The 21,658-nt window shown below is 40.9% G+C and overlaps 1 protein-coding gene and 1 long non-coding RNA gene across 2 annotated transcripts; one reads left to right on the plus strand and one right to left on the minus strand.

Annotated features, from left to right (window-relative positions):
* Positions 1 to 286: 286 nt before the first annotated feature.
* LOC134823019 (uncharacterized) lies at positions 287 to 20,273 on the minus strand. The gene is made up of 3 exons (XR_010161246.1): positions 20,186 to 20,273; positions 1,305 to 1,362; positions 287 to 372 (listed from the first exon to the last, which is right to left on the minus strand). It is a non-coding gene; the product is annotated as an uncharacterized LOC134823019 (long non-coding RNA).
* On the plus strand, positions 16,589 to 21,655 carry LOC134823018 (ribose-phosphate pyrophosphokinase 2-like). The gene is made up of 9 exons (XM_063834330.1): positions 16,589 to 16,669; positions 16,947 to 17,096; positions 17,488 to 17,556; positions 17,754 to 17,836; positions 18,098 to 18,209; positions 18,805 to 18,918; positions 19,123 to 19,245; positions 20,769 to 20,909; positions 21,271 to 21,655. The coding sequence occupies exons 2-9, from the start codon at positions 16,959 to 16,961 to the stop codon at positions 21,439 to 21,441; spliced, it is 951 nt and encodes a 316-aa protein (XP_063690400.1). The 5' UTR covers positions 16,589 to 16,669; positions 16,947 to 16,958; the 3' UTR covers positions 21,442 to 21,655.
* The last annotated feature ends 3 nt before the right edge of the window (positions 21,656 to 21,658 follow it).

Raw genomic sequence — 21,658 nt, forward strand, 5'->3', positions numbered from 1 at the left:
AAGATCTCACAGAAAATTACTTATAATCATTATCTAAAACAAGTAGTACTAAGTAAAAGTCTCAGCCATTCCTTAACATATTTTTAACAGCTTATTTTTATTAAACGAACCAAAAATTGACTGCCCCACAATCCACATGGTACAGGTGGAGCACCTTTTTGCTAACTTTGCAAATCATTACCCAATTTATATAATTAACATATAATTAACATATCTAAAACCACAAGCTGACCTGGTTTGTTGCGTTTAACATACTCCATAGCCTTCTGACTGTCCACGATTGATATCAAAACTCGTAACAGCTCATTATCATCGGCATCCTTCCCTCGTGTCTGAATTGCTTTCTGCGCTAACTTCTCATCGTAACCCAACCTATTGGACAGGGTAAAGAGGGTTAGTAGTTGTAGGATAGTTGTAAGTTCGAGGAGTTTGTTTTCTTGCTCGATCAAGATTCAACCTATAACATATGAAGTTGTCAGGTTTATAAATATTAGATGGTTAAAAGGTATCATACCTTTTGGTACTCTCCAATATTTCCAGCGTCAAAATCAGTCGCATTTTTAACAGCAGTTAAAACTGGCCAGTAAAAAGAGAGCATATTGAAAACCGGCCAGTAAGATTCAAGAGAAATTTATGTGTTTAGTGAGGATTGTCATGATAAACGAATCCTATAATTTGTAATTTGGCGATGGCAAATTCTCGGGGAACCGTTTAAGTTTACCGTCCAACAGTTTAAAGTGCTGTATGTTGGGAACTGTGATCAGCTTATACTGTTATAGTGCTAAAGTGTTATAGTACTAGCATATTCTATAAGGGGAGTATTTATAGTACAGGCAGTGGCTCACACTCTGTTGATTTGAGGTCTCTCAACCTTACCTAGTTGAGTGTGTCTCACAACCAAGCACATTGCCTAGAAGTCCGGCGTTATGTATTATAATGATCCTGGACCTAAGTGGCAAGTAGCTCTATATAAAAACTTTTTAAAAAATTGTACATATCCCTGGAACCATTCCAAACTTCTCAAATTTCGTTTCTGAGAATATAACTTTGCCAAGATGTCGAATTCAGTGGAAAATGGCCATCTTTAAAATTGATATCACGTCAGCTCCTTAACCATTCCTGGACAAAGCCACATCGTAGTATTTTCATTTTAGATTATACATACTAAATTAAACGTTTTGGGAAGCTTAGATTTAAAAACCCTTTTAACAGTTATCAACAGTATTGCAAAATGAGAAGTTAAATCATTAATATTTCACCTAAATATAGATAAATAGAAATGAAAGCAACAATATTAGTCTTACCTTTTCGCGTACGCAATGAAAGGGTGCGACATATTTACATAACTATCCCCCCGTCTTCCTGGAAAATAAGTGGTAAGAAGGAAGTAATATTCTAGTATGTAATAATATTAATATAGTATATAATAATATTAATATAGTAATATAGTCTATCATCTCCATAGCAAAATATCTTATCATTTATCTGAAATGAAGTCAAAGTACAGGGTACAGTATTCACAACAAAATTATCACGTACAAGGTGCATTGCCAAGTAATTGCAACAGCTTTAAGAAACAACAAAAGAACAAAGCAGTTGTCTGCACATACATCACAGCAACACATTAAAATAAGAATACCACAACTAAATAGCAGAGATAAAAACTGATCCTATAAATACTATATACTATACTACTACTATAATACTCCACGCTGTGTAATATCTGCTTAATTAGTACTAACCCTCAATGTTACGATCGAACAGTACAACTAAAAGAAGGTTCGGTTCACTAAATAATTACGTTCCGAAATTAAAGAAGGTATAATTACAAATCCATGGCAAAATCTCAACGTACAAAACAAAAGGCTGCAAGGAAATTGACATTTTGGTGGGTGTATTTTGTTATTGCAACATTCTGGACATAGCGGAATGTGTCCGGAATGTGTCCGGAATGTGGGAGCAAAGAAAGTCACACGTGAAGTGGACACAGAGATTATTCCACAGCAATAATCCCACCTACACTCTACTAGTTTACAGGTGCCGCGAGGTGAGCCCTCTAGCTTCGCTCTAGTTTATTTTAACATGAGTTTAAAAGAATAAAATGTCTGAAATTCAAGATAAGAAAGAAGAAGTCGTGGAAAAATCGACTGTAATGAAGTTTTAATTGGAGTAGGGGAATACAGTATAACTGGTTAGACACACTGTGTTAATGTTGGTAACTTGACGGCCCCTAAAACAAAACGAGGGGGCTGCAGACTGGTAATGAATCACAGAAGAAAATGCAATCAAAAACTACACGCAAATTTAATTATGTGATAAGGAAGCAAGCTGGAACGAGATGGTACTAAATCAAAACTGATGGGAAATATGGGGAGTTTTGAATTTCAGTGCGGCATGTACAAGTTGTGAGGTTAGGGATCATCAAAATTAATGTCATCCAATATTGGGAGTTGTCCTGATTGATATCAAACAAGTATTGAGGATTCCCCACTTAATATTCAAGAAGCGCAACAAAATCTATAGAGACAGGGCCAAGACTAAACGTAAAAGGAAAACAGGACTGAGGGCAGATATTGCTTGATGAAGGTGTGACGTCACACCACGTGTTATGACGTCATGAAGGGGTGGCCAATATAGTTAAGTACGTGAGGAGGTTTTTGCAGCGGAACTAAAATGTGATGCCAATAACCCGCAATATGTACTAGATCTGCAGTTTTTAGCAAATCTGGATGCATTCCGTTGAGTTGTGAAATTGGCCTGATATTGGAGAAATTGTTCTGAATATTGTGGTAGCCATTGCTCGATATTACCAATTGTGTCATTGAGCACCAAAGCGGAGACTGACGCCATGTTGGTGAGTAGCAATATATACCCAGTAAGGGAAATGGGGGGACCCAATAATACCTAATATAGATCAACTGCAGGGACTTCATGGCAATGTCATAGTGTGTGGTTAGTGGATATGGAATATTGCAAAGTATTCCAAGGATTAATGGTCAGTGGCGGGCAGCGGCAACAAAAAATGCATATTTTGTCTTCTGTACACAGATTTATTTTTACCTTAGGGGCCATCCATAAATTACATCGTCAAACAAGTGAGAAGGGGTTTCCGATTTATCGACTTTCGACGACGATGGGGAGAGGGCCGTGGGGATTGGTTCAAAACGACGTCGGCATAATTAACGTCTAAAATCTGAAAGTGAAATATGGTGACTGATCTAACATAGCTTCCGTCAATCTGGAAATGGCCTGACACTCTCGAAAAGTACAACTGGTACTATTATTGGAATCGAAGGTGAAGGAGTTTTCTAAAATTAAAAACAGGGGACGATAGGGGAGGCGGGGTTCAAAAATAAGTCAAGTTCACTGACGTTATTGTGGCTCCTTAGCTTTAAATAGACACCCTTTTTACCCTTTCTATCTTCTCGTGAGTGTTGGGGGGGGGGGGGGGGGGGGTGTAACCCAAAAAAACCCAAAAAAACCCAATCCCAGTATGACCTTTTTCAGGGTAGGAGTTGGGTTTTTTTGGGTTTTTTACAAATTTTTCATTTGAAGGAAATAAAATCATGTAGGCACCTAGCAAAACAATTATCAGTACAACATCACTGTTGTTGTTCATCACTACAACATCACAATAGATATAATCGCTTAAATATCACCCAAAAGCAGTATTTTATTCACTGATGTGCTCAGAAGAAGTTGGCCATCCAGATATGATATCAGCCATATGTAATGCTCACTTCGATGGCCATGGCAAATTGAGTTAGTAGGGACGCAACTCACTGATGACCCCAACCCTGACCGCAACCGGTACGAGAGGAATAAAGCCTTTCGTCTCACCTTCACGATCTCTGTTTCCGTTTTCCTGATCATCCGCTGAACGAGAAACCATGCTCTATCTCCAACTGAAAGAATCTTGCAGTTACCATCAGCTGCGTGATCACATGTGATATTAAGTGATATCTTCGCTTGTTTATGGCCCTGGAGTCGCTAAAATCTTGACTGGGATGGCATTCAATCTCGCCCTCCATTGAGGCAAACCTCAACAGCCGTATCATGATGCAGAGCATCACCATACACAGTTACTATTTTCGCCCATTCCTCTGATGAGTCAATATCCTCCACTTCCTCTTCTTTATCATCTGTTTCCGCTTCGTCACTCTCTGCTCCGTCAGAAGATGGTTGGAAAGCCTCTCCTTCAAAGTTACAGTGTTCTTATCGCATCATCAAAATTTTTACAAGTAGGCAGGTGGTCTTTCAATGGTTGTGTGAAGCTTAGGTGGCCCAAGGCGTCACCGCTGGATAGAAGCTGGGTGGAAGCCCTGGTCTGATGTGAGGCTCCCAGAACTTTGAAAAGGGGTATCCTGCTGGTGCCCTCTTCCAGACACTCATCGGACAGCATGATGAAAGCCACTACCTCCACGTGGTGAAGACTGGATACTGGACAGGGGGTCCAGGCTAAAGGCAGGACGGTCGACGGGAGACATTGAGCCCCGGAAGTTCAATAATTTGATCTATTGACTCCTTAACTCTTGGTCTACAAGAGGCTTTGAGACTCGTAAATCTTTACTGTGGATTGCACAGTAGCTAAAGAGGTGTTGGCTGTTACCCTGTTCAACCTAGTCTACTATGACCCAGCTAGACTGGACCACACTCTGGTAGTCAGGATACGGCTCCCTATGCCCGGGGTACCGGGTAACGAGGTAGTCAGGGGAAGGGTTAGTCCCCGCTAAAGTGTAGCTCTGTTCTCACTCTAACCTCCTTATGCTTTGGGATAAAATCGGAAAGTCCCACACTGGAGCAGGTGACGATTGGGTAAGGATTACAACTGATGCTGTTTGGTAGAAAAAGGAAGTGTCACATTTGTCTTGTATAGCATATGTTCGTGCAATTACATGCTCAAGATACCCAAGATATTATGGTGAGAGTTAAAGATGGCTTTTGTTCAAGCGGATTGCCTTAACCTTTTACTCTTTTAGTGGCGCAAGAGTTAAGAACACAATCCACTGCCAATGTGCAAGGGACTGCACAGGATTGTGAGCCAACTGAAAAGTCAAGATGAATCTTATCAGCAGCTTAAGGGTTAAAGCCCCTTATTTTTCTAGTGGAAGTGGTTGCCGGGGTAATTACGCTGCTATTACAGAAGCTGATAACTCGGTCTCCACAACACGACAACCTATTTCTACAGAAAGTCAAACAAGAAAACATCAAAAAAATATGAACATCAATTGTATTGTATCATGTAAAAGGACTGCTAAGGTTAGCACATTTAACATAAGAACAGCCAGAGAACAGCACAAACGCATCGAACTTGCAGAACTATTTTCTCGAATCAAACTGCACATCCTTGGCCTGCAAGAACATCATGTAGTGCATTCTGAGCCTACCAGGATAGAAAAGATGAACAAAGGGATTCATCTAGTGACCTCATCTGCGTGGAGAAACGCAGCTGGCGCTTCTAATGGGAGAGTAGGAATCATCTTGACGAGGACAGCATATGAGGCTATTTAAGTCTTATAAAATCTTACAGCGCAAGGATCCTCACCATGCCTTTCAATGGAAAGCGCAGGCTCACTGTCATCACATGCTACAGTCCTACAGAAGCCTCATCTGATGAGGAGGCAGAAAATCTCTTTTGTCTAAAACCAAGCATCTTACTGTTAATTTAGTAGAAGAGGAGCCACACACAATAACTTCTAAGGACGGACATGCCTTAGAGGAAGTAGAAGGTTTTTTTCTACCCAGGAGCCTGGATAAGTACAACAGAGCACGACTTTAGGGTACGCAAGGCCAAGGCATGGGCTGCCTACCACAAAATGAAGGCTATATGGAGGTCCAATTTGCGCCGAGATTTAAAGATCCGTCTGTTTCAAGGCTACAGTTGAATCAATCTTCCTGTATGGAACGGAAACGTGGACAATGACAGAATCTTTGAAAAGAATAGACGGATGTTACAGTAAAATGCTTTGGATGGCCCTAAACGTGGACTGGAGAGAACATCGTACCAACAAAGAGGTCTTTAAATCACTCCCAAGAGTTAGTTCGAAGATACAGGCCAGAAGAATGAGGTCGACTGGGCACATCCAGAGATCCAGCGATATGATGACCTGGCAGTACACCAACTTCTCCTTCGGGAACCTAGCCATGGGACCAGAGGGAGGGGCAGACCACCGCTCACTTTCGTCGATAACCTAATAAGTGACACCGTACTCAAGAACACTGGGGAGATTAAGGAGCTTATGGCGGACAGAAAGCTTTGGAGACACATCATTGAGACTCGGACTCTGAAGCCGCCTTAAGTCAAGTAATTTAAGTCATGTGCTTTGACTTGTCCTTGACCTTCATCATAGCCTCCTTCCATGACAGGAGTACACATTTGCCACATTTGGCACATTTCCACTTTGTGCATTCATATGGATTATATCTCGATGATCGAGACATCCTGTTTGCTATCGTGATAACATACTATCAATATAAACACACTCATATACTATGTAAACTATCTATTAAGTTAAGACATGAGAACAACACGTAGGTAAGACTCAGTGGGAAATAATTCACATTCAATACAATTAATGAAATGGCTAGAATTTTGTTCAAATTTTGTTTAAAAAACCCAAAAAAACCCAAAAAAAACCCAATCCCAGTATTACCTTTTCTTGGGTAGGAGTTGGGTTTTTTTGGGTTACACCCCCCCCCAGTGTTCATTTACCAAATCTATCGCAAAAATTGAGTATTTCCGGAATAAATGGCGAAAATGTCACCTAGAAATAATAACGAAAAATTTCCCACATTATATATATATATATATATTCTGCCACCAATGCAATGAATGGCAAGAATAATAAAATGGTTCTGTAAATTTCTGCCAACCCATCTTGAAATGATGAAAAATCATTACGGAGTGGTCCTAAATTTCGGCCAAGATTTATTTTTGAAAAAAAGGCACGTGGTGTTTTGTTACAACGTTTTATATTCCGAAGGAGTAGCTTTCTGTCCTCACCGCTGCAACGTTTGGCTACCTCATTATATACACAAACCCAATTATTTATTCGCTACTATCATTTTGCCTTCGGTAAAGGTAGGGAAAAATTAGAAACTAAGAAACTGAGATAAAATTAACTATTTAATTATAATAGTTAATTCAACGTTGCAGGTTAATCACGCGGTGCAGTTGCACCAGCTGACCGTTTCCATTATATAACTGCGCTGCATTGTATACCACGTGCTGTCTCCCCCTTTGTTTTACTAGCATACCTTTCTTTGTTAGTGGCTTCTCCACGCCCAGAATACGGCGTTAAAAGAAAAAAGCAAGACCACACCTCGCCAGGTTACTGTTCTGGTCGTTGAATAAAATTATACGAAAGGGAACGATCTGAAAGAAAAAAGAAAAGTGACGAAGGGAGGGGCGGGGAGGGGGGGGGGGGGGGTGAGGTTGGGGCAGCCAATGCCCATTTATTCCTCAAATCTTGGTCAAATGAGCATGGGCATTGATGGGCATCGATGGGAATCGCCTCAAAGACAGCTAAAACTTCATTTATAACGAAAATTAATATCAGCGCATCGAAAGAGAGAGACCCCACTTAATACAAGACAGAAACCCCCTGCCTCCCCCTAAAACAAGAGAGAGACCCCACTGCCCCGGCCCCTTAATACAAGACAGAGACCCCTGCCCCCTTAATACAAGACAGACCCCTGCTCCCTTAATACAAGACCCCTGCCCCCCTAGAACAAGACAGATACCCCAGTCCCCACTGCCCCCCTTAATACAAGACAGATACCCCACTACCCCCCTTAATACAAGACAGAGACCCCCTGCTCCCCCCCTAAAACAAGACAGAGACCCCACTGCCCCCTTAATACAAGACAGAGACCCCCTGCCCTCCCCCCCTAAAACAAGACAGAGACCCCACTGCCCCCTTAATACAAGACAGAGACCCCACTACCCCCCTTAATACAAGACAGATACCCCACTACCCCCCTTAATACAAGACAGAGACCCCCTGCCCCCTTAATACAAGACAGAGACCCCACTGCCCCCTTAATACAAGACAGAGACCCCCTGCCCCCTTAATACAAGACAGAGACCCCCTGCACTCCCCCCTAAAACAAGACAGAGACCCCACTGCCCCCTTAATACAAGACAGAGACCCCCTGCCCTCCCCCCCTAAAACAAGACAGAGACCCCACTGCCCCCCTTAATACAAGACAGATACCCCACTGCCCCCTTAATACAAGACAGAGACCCCCTGCCCCCTTAATACAAGACAGAGACCCCCTGCCCTCCCCCCCTAAAACAAGACAGAGACCCCACTGCCCCCTTAATACAAGACAGAGACCCCCTGCCCCCTTAATACAAGACAGATACCCCACTGCCCCCTTAATACAAGACAGAGACCCCTGCCCCCTTAATACAAGACAGAGACCCCCTGCCCCCTTAATACAAGACAGGGACCCCTGCCCCCTTAATACAAGACAGAGACCCCACTGCCCCCTTAATACAAGACAGAGACCCCCTGCCCCGGGCCCCCTTAATACAAGACAGACCCCTGCTCCCTTAATACAAGACCCCTGCCCCCCTAGAACAAGACAGAGACCCCACTGCCCCCTTAATACAAGACAGAGACCCCCTGCCCCCTTAATACAAGACAGAGACCCCACTGCCCCCCCTTAATACAAGACTGACAGAGACCCCCTGGCCCTCTTACTACAGGACTGAGACCGACCACAGAAAACGTGCAGCGGGCTGGACTTGGCACTGTACTCTAGTTAGGCAGGAGCTTCCTGGCCACGTGGCCTGGTACCGGGTAGGTGAACAGATAGGTGTGTTCTGTGGGGCTAATGAAATCAGCGGCGTCTGGACTAACAAACAAGGACAGGCTACTCGTATCGGCAAGTACCAGCACAGATCATGGTCTGTTAGCACCATACACGCCCCCCATATAAAGATATAACCGTGCTAACCAGATTCAGAACACCCTATTTTGTGATCTTAGACAGTCTGAACGAGGAATAGCGAAAGTTTTGGAGAATTAGTCACAAATCGAGTGTGGTCGCTACATCGTGATAAGCTTAAGTGATGTACACTAGTCACGTGAAAGGTCACTGGTCACTAAACATTGTCAAGTGTATACACTTACGAATAAAGTGTCATTTTTATAAATCGAAATGAAGTCTAATAATCAAAATGAAACGACCATTATTGTAGCCAGATTGTACTTGAGGTAAATCCACAAACACAATTTAGACAATATGTACCCCCCCCCCCCATGTGCAACTACTTCAACACACAGCTGCTTTCTCAAATACACCCGTAATGGTTTCAACTCTCGGCTTGGCGAAGAAAGCCTAATCACCGTTAATAATGGGAGAAATTCCGAAATAAATATGTACTTAACCACGCAAAATTATTACAGGCCATCTTAAAGGCTTAACAGTTAACCGCATCATATTGAGCAGACGCCCCATTTCCAAATCTATACGAGGGAGTAATGCAACTAGAGATTATTTGAGGTTACATCATACATGAGCCAAATCATGCAAACTATTGACGGTTCAATCGTCGCCATTTTCGTGTTCTGCGGAAATAGGGCGTTGTTTGATCCCAATTCCCAAGAATAACGAGTTGTAGGCAAACTTTAAGTTGAGAATGCAGAGCTGAACGGGATTGTGGATTTTTGTGTGTGGTGTTGGCTGTAACTTCATATTATGGAGTATATTCGAATAATATTATGGCTTTCACAAAAAGCGGGAAACAGCGCAGAACATCCACACAACTGTACGTGACTACTGACTACTGACTAGGGCATGTGCGGCATGAACAAATGTTGAAGTGTCCGAACTTTCCGGAATAAAGATCTAGGGGGAAGTAACGGGGCAGACAAATGTTGTAATGTTTACTACTCCACTACTCCACACACCCGCCCCGCTCCCCGCCATGTAGACCGTACGGGGGGCTGCTCATTAAATTAACGACCTAATTAACGTCTCATACCCACCAGGTATAAGGGCCCCTTTCGTATGAGGGAGGGTATAAAAGGGAGGCCGATGGTCCGAGCTGTTAGAAACAGTATTAGCGAGCTATTGATTAGATCATGCTTGGGGTGACATAATCTCGGTTATAAGGACTGAAAAAACAGCTGCAAGTAAAGAAGGGAGAGCTGATAATCAAAAGAAATTGATAAAATAATAGGATTTTCAGAGACTTGTGAAGGATGTCAGATTAGTGAGTATTTATAGACGGTGGCACTGATTAGAGGACCATGAAATAAGATGAGCAATCAGGGCCCACAGCTCCGGTATTATCTTAATGATATAACAATTTGGCAGGTGGTCCTGGCAGCCAATTCCCAGTACCTACTTATTAAGCACTAAGCAGGGAAGTATTTAAGTACCTGTTTTATTGAACTGATGCAGTGTAGGAACTAGTGGGTCTGATAAGGATACCTTTAAAACGACCAGTAATCTCCCGAAGTTCAGAGAGCAATTAAGAGAGTAAAAGGTTACTCGGGAATGTGGTCAGACGTTTCCACTTCCCACGAGGAGTACTAGAGGCCAGCATTCAGCACCCTCGAATTGATTACTGCTCTAAAGAATTTAGACGGTCCTTTCTGAAGATGAAATTACTAATTAGCCATGAACCATAAAATGGCAAAGAGATTGTTTCAGTGTCTAATCAAAAGAGCAGATTAAACCAATCTGGTGTCTGTAATTCTAGATAATTTAATTAATAATTCAAACATATTATCATGTATCGATATTGAAATATTGGTTCTGATAACTGGGTTAATATGCGTAACTCAACAGCTCGATGCTCACACACCCCTCTTTCAAAAGAACACCCCAAGACTTTCGTTCTGCTTCATTTGAACTGCACAAACATCAAATCTGTTCTAAATGTAAAGCGCGAAATAATAATATCACACGTCTCACGACTGCAGCCTTAATAATTTATTCTGTCTTTTATTTTACGTTAAAAAAATAGAGAGTCAGAAAGAAATAATGATTACAATGGTCTACATTCAAAATAAAATGTAACCACATGGAATAGGAAATGTGGTATTCTAATTACTCTCCAGACGTAATGGAATTGAAACTTTATTGAAGTCTGGACGCGAATAAAAATAAGTCACACTAGCAGATGGTAAAACTAGTTCATCGTGGGAGAATCCGGGGAACCTATGTTAAGAACGCTAAATGGCTTGGGAAGACTAAAGATAAATTTAGAATTGTTTACTATTTACAAAAGTCTCAACAAAATATAACATTCCGCCTAAAGCAGGTTCATCAGCTGATTTCCCAGAAATACGAACAGGCTCACTGATAATATAAACATAAAAGAATTTAAAGTTTGCATAATTGCATTAGATTGATCAACTCGACTCCTTATTCAATCATTATAGAACCAGAAGCTAAGAGGAAGACAGTATTAATCAAGAAACATGACAATCGAAATTTAAATTTAAAATTCAAGTCACAACAATTACAAGTAACTGTCTTAAAACTCAAGATGTAAGAAATTACAAGAATTCATAATATTTGTGGTGTCTAACTGCCTTTCTAAAAAATTTAAAATTGAAGTTAAAACGAAATCAAATTGCATGAAAGGTCGCTGAACAATAACCTTGAAGAGCAAGTGAGTAACGTAAGTAAGCCACCTGCCTTTTTTTTCTTTCTACCAAAATTTGATTTCCTCTTAAAACCTATTGTTACATTGCTGAGACAATCTAATAAACCAATGCACTAAGTGCTTTTACCTACTGCCTTATGACTCTGTACAGGTCTACGGTAACCCCGTACACTTTTGGGCATTCTACGAATGTTATTGATTTTAGTGTAATACCTCAAAATAGGCTGTCCCATTCCTGAACAAAACAAGTTATACACGACTAACTAATAATAGTCTTTGTATGGTTAAAAGGGGTAAAAACTCAAATTTTTGCTGAATTCGCTTGAATTTTTCAAAACGACTCGTTCCCATGGATACGGGCACCCTGGGGGTCTTCAGATAATCTGTATATGGCTGAAATCATTCGCCCTACCTATATTGTCAATAATAATCAACATTAACAATAGGGTGTTAGAGATTAAAATGATACAAATTAAGCCATTTTACAGTAAAAACAGTAAAAAAAGACCCTCCCCCTTCAGAAAACATGCGGGGAAATGCTGAAAATCGATTTTCTGGGCCTCAAATCATTATATTTCTTCGACATAAAGGTCATAGAAGACATGGGTTCTTTTGATTTCAAGTCATGACCCAAAAATATTATCATTCCTGCCCACCCCTAATCATACACTAATGATACACGACCAAGAAACTAAAATCATCACCTACGTTGAACATTTTCTTAGATTTCTAAGGAAACATATCTATTGTCTAATAGTAGTTGGATAACCTGACCCTCGCTAATGACGCGCATACTAACGACCTCAAAGTCACCGTCACAGTACCTTCTGAGGGAACCGTTTTCAGCCGCTATACTTACAAAGTGTCACGCGCGGTGAATACTCGGTTAATTACTTACAAAGCCCTGCTAAACCTGACCTAGTTCCACAGTCCCACTTCTAGCAGCAGGTAAGTGGGAGTGCCAATCTTTTATAATTGTATCAAATTAAACTTCTGACCTCATGTGGGCCCGCTCAATTAGGGTTACTAAATGCTCAATCCCCACCTCGAACTAGACACAAATTTCTTATTTCTGTCTGGGTTGTAATTACTATATTTTGCTGAATGGATGACTTAACCCTGTTTGATTTAATAAATTTCCCCCTGAATGGTGATAGACAGCATGTGCTCCTTCATAAATACAGCCGTACTGAGAAACATTTCTTACCTCGGTCTTTCAAACAACACAACAATGTGTTAATAATTTAATATATTTAACTTACTGTATACTTATTTAATTTGTTTTATTCTTGCCATTTACTGTATTGACAATGAAAACATGCACCAAAGATAATATAATACTGAATGACCTAAGTCGAGCTAAATAGAAAAGGGAAAAAACAAAAGTAAGATATACACAAGCAAGATATGAGCTGGAGGGGCTGTGATGAAAGTTAGTGGACCCGCCACAAACCAGCATTGAAAATAAACAACGAGTTGTAACAGCAGTCATTGAAGCCTGAAAAGTGAAAAGGACCCGATCTCCAGTAGGTCCACAATTAATTGGGTGCCTGATGCGGCACGCCTTAAACATCAAACACAAGAAAAACAAGGTCAATCAAAAAAAGCAGTGCTCACAAAAATTAGCTCCGCAACGAGCCTGTACTCTCTATGAGCCTGTACTGCAAGCAGCTGTACTGCAGAGTGTGTATATACAGCTCAGTCAAACCGTACAACACACTACATGCTACTACGTGCTACCACTTAATTATGTACTGTGCATTGATCTTCACTATCCAGATACTATCATGTATTGTATCTAGATGGCAGGCTGCCAAAATTAGAGTCATTGTCAGTTGTACTCATGCCAACTTGCCTTATCACGTGATATCATTAAATGATACACGACAACGGAAAACAGAGCGGAGCAGCAGATGTGGCGCCGGATGAAAGTAGCTGGCGGCTGTGAGCGGGGCAGTATCTACATGACAGGGTACACGCTCCCGACTAAAACCTTCCCTTCTCTCAGACTAGTATAAAAGAGTGTGAAGTGGGCGGTTGGTTAATGTTCTGGTGGAGTGTAAGGCGCGGATAGGACACCACACGAGATGAAGGACATGCAGGGATATTACTGGGATATTATGCGTACCTTGCACAAAGGCAGAGTGCTGGTGGGGGACCTCAGATGTGGCAATGCATGCTAGTAGAGGTGGGGTTCAACTAGCCACCCTGCCAACACACAGACACCCTGCTAGTAGCGGGGAGGGAAGAGAGAGACACCACGGGTCCCTCCTCCTCTACTGAAATTACCAGCACAGCTTGTAGCCCCGGACACATGTGTTACTCTGGGACACAAAGGGACAGGCGGTGGTTATTGCGGCTAGTGGGGGGGGGGGGGGGGGGGGCTAGTTCTCCATTAGTCGGACCTCAAATAGACTCTAGTGGGGGGGGGGGGGGACTCTTCTTCAGATCCAGACACGAGGGCATGTTCAGAGCCTTGAAGAGGCCGGTGTTAATAGTGTGTTCTTATTAAGCATTGTGTCTCAAGCAGTGACATAGCAAATACAGGTACTGTAATGCAGTATTTACAATGCAGTGTTTAGAATACAGTGTTTATAATAACATAAACCCGCCACGCAAAGGGTTTATATAACAGATCATCCCGCGCTAGCGGGATGATCTGATAAACACATACGAGTGCGCGCAGCGCACGAGTTTTGTGTTAATATGTAATCCCGAAGCGCCAGCTGAGGGATTACATTTATTTAGCCCTGAGCGTGAAGTGTTTATGGATTATAATTATCTCTGGCGATTTCGACAAGGGATTTATACTTTAGAAGAGAGTGAGTGTCATAGTGGAGCAATAGCTTGAACGTTAGCAGGAACAAGAGCTGGAAGGAGAGCAAGCAAAACAATACTATTTTTAGGGCACGGACAAGGGTAGCTGGCTAGTCGCCAACTTCTCACGCCACGCGCTGGAGAAATTCCAAGAATTAGCTGCTTTGGCAACGTTCCCAGGAATTTGCATGTAAAAGAAGTGGACGGTTACGATGTTTCATATCACGTGGTGCGCTTTCGTGTCACGTGGTATAGACTCGGCGTATGCTATTGGTGGCACGTGGTACGCACGTGACGCGCCCACGTGATCGCGCGTCTAACTGTTCTACTATTATCGAGTTCTAATCAGCAGTATCATTGATTATTGTAAGTCGGAGGATTGAATGATAAACATCAGTTACGACTAAAAAGCGGGCCGGGTTTATACAAATTTCCGGGGCGGGATGATATCACCTTGAGATGTTTATCTAACAGCGGGCCGGGCTGAGTGATAATATGATCCCGCGTCGAAATCCCGGAGATATTTATAATGTTAACAGATTTTGGAAAGTAGAAGTTGGATTGAACGAAGAAACCTTTCCTGCACATACCAAACATTTTTTAACAATTAAATTAAGGTAATCGTGTTAAACTAGTGATATCTACTGATAACCTTCCTTTGATAATATCTTCTGGGCACGTGTTGAAAAACTGCGATAGAGATAACAAGAATTTTGGAGCAGGTTTTTTTAAGGTGTTCAAATTAAAAAGACAGTGAAGTCATTGCCCGGCCAATAAGTCTGGAGAAAGTCGATATTTTGAGGAAAAAGAAGCCATGAACAGACGTTCGGAAGTAGACAATTTTATTTGATAATCTAGGCCAAGTCAAGATATTTCACATTCAAGAACTAAGAAGCCTGTACGTTTAGTATCTAAAGTACTACATATCGTATATAATACCTCCGTAACATCCACACTATCCCCTGGTTAGAGCGAGATAACGCACTATACATTGTACAATGTACATTGTAAATGGGGACATGTACAGCTTACACAACATGTAAGATACACACGGTCATAGTTCATACTTTGCATAAAGTGTGTGCGGGAAGAATGTTCGAGTGTACTTATACTTCCTTACCAACACTTATCTTCACATTGCAGACTCCTGTTATACACACTATACAGAACACTGCAGCTGTCATTCCAAATGTTTTGTGCGTCCTTTGTTATAAACTAACATTTACAGTGTACACACCTGTTCTAAAACTGCTTACTGTAGAGAATTTGTATTTGTCTGTGTATACTTTATGATGACAGGAGCCCTCTCCTTTTTCAGGAGCCCTCTCCTTTTTCAGGAGCCCTCTCCTTTTTCAGGAGCCCTCTCCTTTTTCAGGAGCCCTCTCCTTTTTCAGGAGCCCTCTCCTTTTTCAGGAGCCCTCTCCTTTTTCAGTATCACACCAGGGCACACATCAGGAGGACCAGGTGTCCTCCAAATTACTACAATATTTAGCCGCTACATAACACTCTAGTTACTTTATATTTCATACGCCGTATTCCTATGGTATTCATGCGATTCACACTTAATGTAATATGGATATTATGCTATCTGGCTGCTATTATTCCTTAAGGAGAGATGTCTTGTTGCTGCTGTGGGTCGTTGCTACCTTTCTCTTGTACTACCTTGTACTACCTTGTACTACCTTGTACTACCTTGTACTACTTTGTACTACCTTGTACTACTTTGTACATACTGTATTACTCGCTTTGCATAGCTTTTATCCTTCTCCTCTTTCCGGCGCGGCTTCAGAAATGAAGTGGGGGACATTATAATGTGTTATACAGTCACCATAATTACCAGTTTATCAGGACTACTTGTACAATATACATAATATATAGTGTTATACAATACTAGTAAGGGGGTGTACGCGTTTCAACATGCAGAGCTGATATAACTCTTTACTAGTGTGATGTCGTCAGTAGCGTCTTGTTGAGTTGTTGTCTTGTTGTGTTGCTTTATTGTTCGAACACTAGACTAGTAGCACAATATTATGTATACTGACTCAAGATCTTGCTAGTTTGTTTACCCTTATATTTTGCTTTGTACGAACAGTTGCTGTTGATGACCCATCCTAAACCAAAAACGCAATCATTACAGTATGTGGACATATAATATATACATTCGTCAGTGTGAAACCAATACTGCTAACACTTACACCCGCTATGCGCTTCCTATTTGACAAGGTAGAATTTAGAAATGGCCTGTTATGTATTGCGTGCTCTGTTCATTTGCTTTGAGTTAGAGCGGATCAAATACAATGTTTCTCTGTGTTTAATACTTGTAAACATCGTCTACAATCAATAATTGATCCAATTATAGTATAAAATCGAGGGCCATAATTAGATCAGCCCCAAACTTAGTGGAAGCTAGAGAGTTCGGAATTTCACTAGATAATAGCATTTACCAAAACAAATAACTTGTTAAGAGCTCGCGGCCGTTTTCTGACCCTTTATCTTGTAGTGAGTTGTGGTGATGAGGGGAAGTATGATGTTATTCGCGCTGACGCCGGAGTCTACTCTCACAAAGAATATCGCCAGACACCTCAACCTACCTGTAGGAGCCATGACAAGGAGGAAACTTGCCAACACAGAGACACTCGTAGAAATAAGGGTAACTACACATCTTTATAAGATAAGGGTACCTACACATCTTTATAAGATAAGGGTAACTACACATCTTTATAAGATAAGGGTAACTACACATCTTTATAAGATAAGGGTAACTACACATCTTTATAAGATAAGGGTAACTACACATCTTTATAAGATAAGGGTAACTACACATCTTTATAAGATAAGGGTAACTACACATCTTTATAAGATAAGGGTAACTACACATCTTTATAAGATAAGGGTAACTACACATCTTTCATTATAGGTATATAATGTATAAGCCAGGATCAGGCCGCTTACTCAGCTTTCGAATATTTTGTGAATGTTTTGGAGATATTTTGATGCGTTTTCCAGAGAAGAAAAACCAGTTTTGAATACAGCATCCTCAGGAATCAGTGAGGGGTAAAGACGTGTACTTGATCTTCAGTTGCACAAAGGACTTTAATAACTCCATATTGGTAAGATACGCTCATATTCTTAATGTTAATACTCTGAATATAATAGCCCTACATACACATAACAAGAGGTTTGGAAATAATGAAGATTGTTAAGGATGGGGGTAGTTACTCCCTTACAGCAGATTAGGGGGTTGAGACCCCTTATATCACCCCATATAGCTGAGTTTATAATGTTTAATAACCGACACATAGCGCAGGATCTTCTAATGGTGGTAGAAGCAATGAAGAACGCTTCTGTTGGCACTGTAACCATAGTCCTACCTTCCTTCCCTTACGCTAGGTAGCTTATTCTGACCCTCATGTGTATTGTATAATCTGGTTGCCTGTGGATTGTGGATATATAGGTCAATATATATATCCGCTAGATATCGGGAACAATCTGGGCGATTCCTTAAACAAATGAGACGTTATATCACGTGGGAGTACGGATAACAATTTAAAATAACAATTTAAAACAATGAATTACTAAAAATAGCAATAAATTACTGTAAACTGTAAATAATAATTAATAACTTATAAAGAAACAGATTACACTAAACAGGTACGACTGTGTGAGCAGGGTTGACAGATGTCCTATAGCCAGACTTATAGCTGACATGTTACAATCTGTGGACTGCGATAGAGTCCTAACCATGGATCTTCATACTCCTCAGGTTTGCATAGTTACTAAAGTTACTATGGTTACAACAGTTACTTTCATCGTCTAGTCGCCGTGGTTACTTTTAACGTAACGTTAAACAATATTTCATAATAGTTCAAACTTGAAGTAACATCGTAAGATACTGATGAGACTTGGCAAACGCGTTTCAAGTGTAAGTGTAAGTGTAAGTGTAAGTGTAAGTGTAAGTGTAAGTGTAAGTGTAAGTGTAAGTGTAAGTGTAAGTGTAAGTGTAAGTGTAAGTGCAAGTGTAAGTGTAAGTGTAAGTGACGGTATGAGATTGAGCCAACTAGAAACCAGCTATTAGATTACAATATATCAGGTCTTGCTCCTTATATGGGCATCACATGGTATTAGATTACAAGATATGAGGTAACACATTGGTAGTGTGGTCAGTTTAACACAAAGTCTATCAAAATACAGTTAAGACACTGACACGTCCTTCTTTTCGGGAGTCATTGCGGCCAATATAAATAGTCAGGGCTTAAATTGTGCTGAGAAATCCTTTCGAAAGTTTGCCTCTCAGCTCTGACTACAATTTAAAATGAGTAGAAATAAAATAAAACCTTGAAAGCTGGTGCATGTTTCAGGTACAAGGCTATTTCGACCTGCCAGTGGACAACATAACCGCAGAACCAGCCTTCAGGGACTGGATAAAGGAAAACCACCTCAAAAAGGCAGTTCTAGTCACCCCAAATCCTGAGGTATTGTGTACAGGGGTCAGGGAACATAACACACTAAATACCATGTACATTGTACAATGTACATGTTACATGTGTGGCTGCAGTCACACACCCTTTTATAATGTCAAATGGATTATCTCAGAGGTTGCGAGCTCAAATTAACCAAATAAAATTAACCAATAATGCTATTCTTGTAATGTTATTGCTAATATCTTTACTCGTCAGGGGACGAAAAGAGTGGCTCAATTCTCAGAGAGTATGGGTATGCAGTTCGCTATAGTACACGTGGCTGATAACGAGGATTCAGCGGGACCCCACCGACCTCACTCCCTCGTCGGCAATATAAAGGTTAGTAGCTAGGATAACTAGGGTAACTAGGGTAACTAGGGTAACTAGAGTAACTAGGGTAACCAGTTCAGGAGGACACCACCGACCTCAATCCCTCGTCAGCGATATACAGGTCGGGAATACAGTACATGTACACTACAGTCTACAGATATTAGATTTTGTAAATTAGTACAATTTGAAATGTGCATAACGATTATTATTTTAATACTTTCAACACTACTATATAACAAATAATTTGAGCCTGAAGATGGCGTTGACGCCGAAAATTTGCCCTTACTCCTAACTTCCTTGTTTCACTTGTCCTTGTCTCTTCCAACCGGATAATATCCAGATATCAGTATTTCAATCATGAGACTAATAAACAGCGAACTACTCCGTTATTTGATATAACGATTATCGTATAATAGTTAGGGAAAACCTGTCTTTAATACAAACTGTCAACGTGTAGACTATCTACTACAGTGTAGTGTGTACATTGGGCCACAAATTATTATAGGCCACGCTAGCTCTACACCTACTCTACACGACAAATAGTTGGAATCTTTTAACAATTATGATTATTCATCGTGTGAAAATATTTACCCAAATACCGGTTCCTGATTAATATCACAAAGAAAGTGGGTATAAAGTTGAAATAATGCCAGGAAAACACGGAAATTAGAAAAAATAGAAAATGGGATAATTGCGGAGCTAAGGTACAGTAAGAGTAAAAAGGCAAACATAGTCAAATGAGGTGGGTAGAAGAGGGGCAAGCAATCCAAACATGTAACTGTGTGACACTTGAGTCCTGACCCGGACGTTAAAGCAGACAGTCCACCTGTGAAATGAGGAGGAACTAATTAAACAGTGTGATGCGATCAGAGGGAAGATCAGAAGACAGGTTGACAAACTAGATATACATTACAAAACACAGACTGCAAAACACAGACAACACTCTTACCTTATAGCTCCAGAGAAGATTATATTTTGTTGGTAGATCTTCTCGGTCCAGCAGCCACACTCCGACACACAGCAGAATAATACATGCTAGGGAAATAGTAAGTAATAGGGGGGGGGGGGGGGGGGGGGGTGGGGGGGGGAACATACACAAACTTTCATTAAATATCAGGAATTCCGCAAAGAGATTTAAATCAGTCATCATTGGAATGCCACTCAATGAACATTCCCTTAATAGGCTAGCATCCGTCTGGAATGGAGTCTAGGCTAGACGTGAATGAGTTTAGCATTCTGAATCTAGTTTTATGAAACTAGCTTTATGGGCTTCTTATCTAATTTTCAATTGCGGTGATCAGCACTGTATTTTCTCACGGCAACAATTAAACAGGATATTCCCATAACCCCCCCCCCCCCCCCCCCCCAATTAAACAGGATATTAGGCAGATTTATATCATTATATATTGAAACTGGACAAACCGGGCGTGGCCGATTTGTATAAGCTGTTTTGTGTAGTACTAAGTACTACTACTATTATTATATAATCATAGACACCCGTTTAATAGGACGTTACTCAGCACGTTTTGCAGGACAGGGATTGTATAATATACGATGATATTGCTGATAGGTGTGACTCCATAGTGAAGACTGCAGAGTTTCTAAAACTAAAAGGTGCCAAGAGGGTGTTCTGTATGGTTACACACGGACTCTTTACTAAGGAGTCACTCCAGGTAAGCTATTATTCATTTACATAATCAGGATATCAGGACCTGTTTGTTTTATTGTATTTAGTGCCCAAGTAGTGCAGTAGTATTTAGTGTTGTAATACCCCACCCCCAGAGGTGTGCAGTAGTATTTAGTGTTGTTATATCCCACCCTCAGAGGTGTGCAGTAGTATTTAGTGTTGTAATACCCCACCCCCAGAGGTGTGCAGTAGTATTTAGTGTTGTAATACCCCACCCCCAGAGGTGTGCAGTAGTATTTAGTGTTGTTATATCCCACCCTCAGAGGTGTGCAGTAGTATTTAGTGTTGTAATACCCCACCCCCAGAGGTGTGCAGTAGTATTTAGTGTTGTAATACCCCACCCTCAGAGGTGTGCTGCCAGCCCAATAGACGAGCTAGTAGTGACAGACACGATAGACCAGCAAGAGAACCAGGAAATCTACCCTAAACTCCACACAGTTGACGTGTCTCATCTGTTTGCTGAGGCCATCAGACGAGTTCACAACAACGAGCCGCTACTTGCCCTCTTTAAATTGTAATCACCTTTATAGCTTGATCATGTCATGACAATTACTCTTGCAAACATTTTATCAAATAATGCTGATATTTTGGCCGAGTCGATGAACAGTTATTTAAATTCGTTATGGTTTTTCAACGTTTATCTACTGGTTAATGTGTATACGGTTAAAACTAAATTATTCACTTTTTCAATTTTGTTTCAAAGCCGATCATTTTTGACTCTTCACAATGAAATGA

This window comes from Bolinopsis microptera, chromosome 11, assembly GCF_026151205.1.
Source record: "Bolinopsis microptera isolate Bmic1 chromosome 11, MBARI_Bmic_1.0, whole genome shotgun sequence".
Taxonomy (NCBI): domain Eukaryota; kingdom Metazoa; phylum Ctenophora; class Tentaculata; order Lobata; family Bolinopsidae; genus Bolinopsis; species Bolinopsis microptera.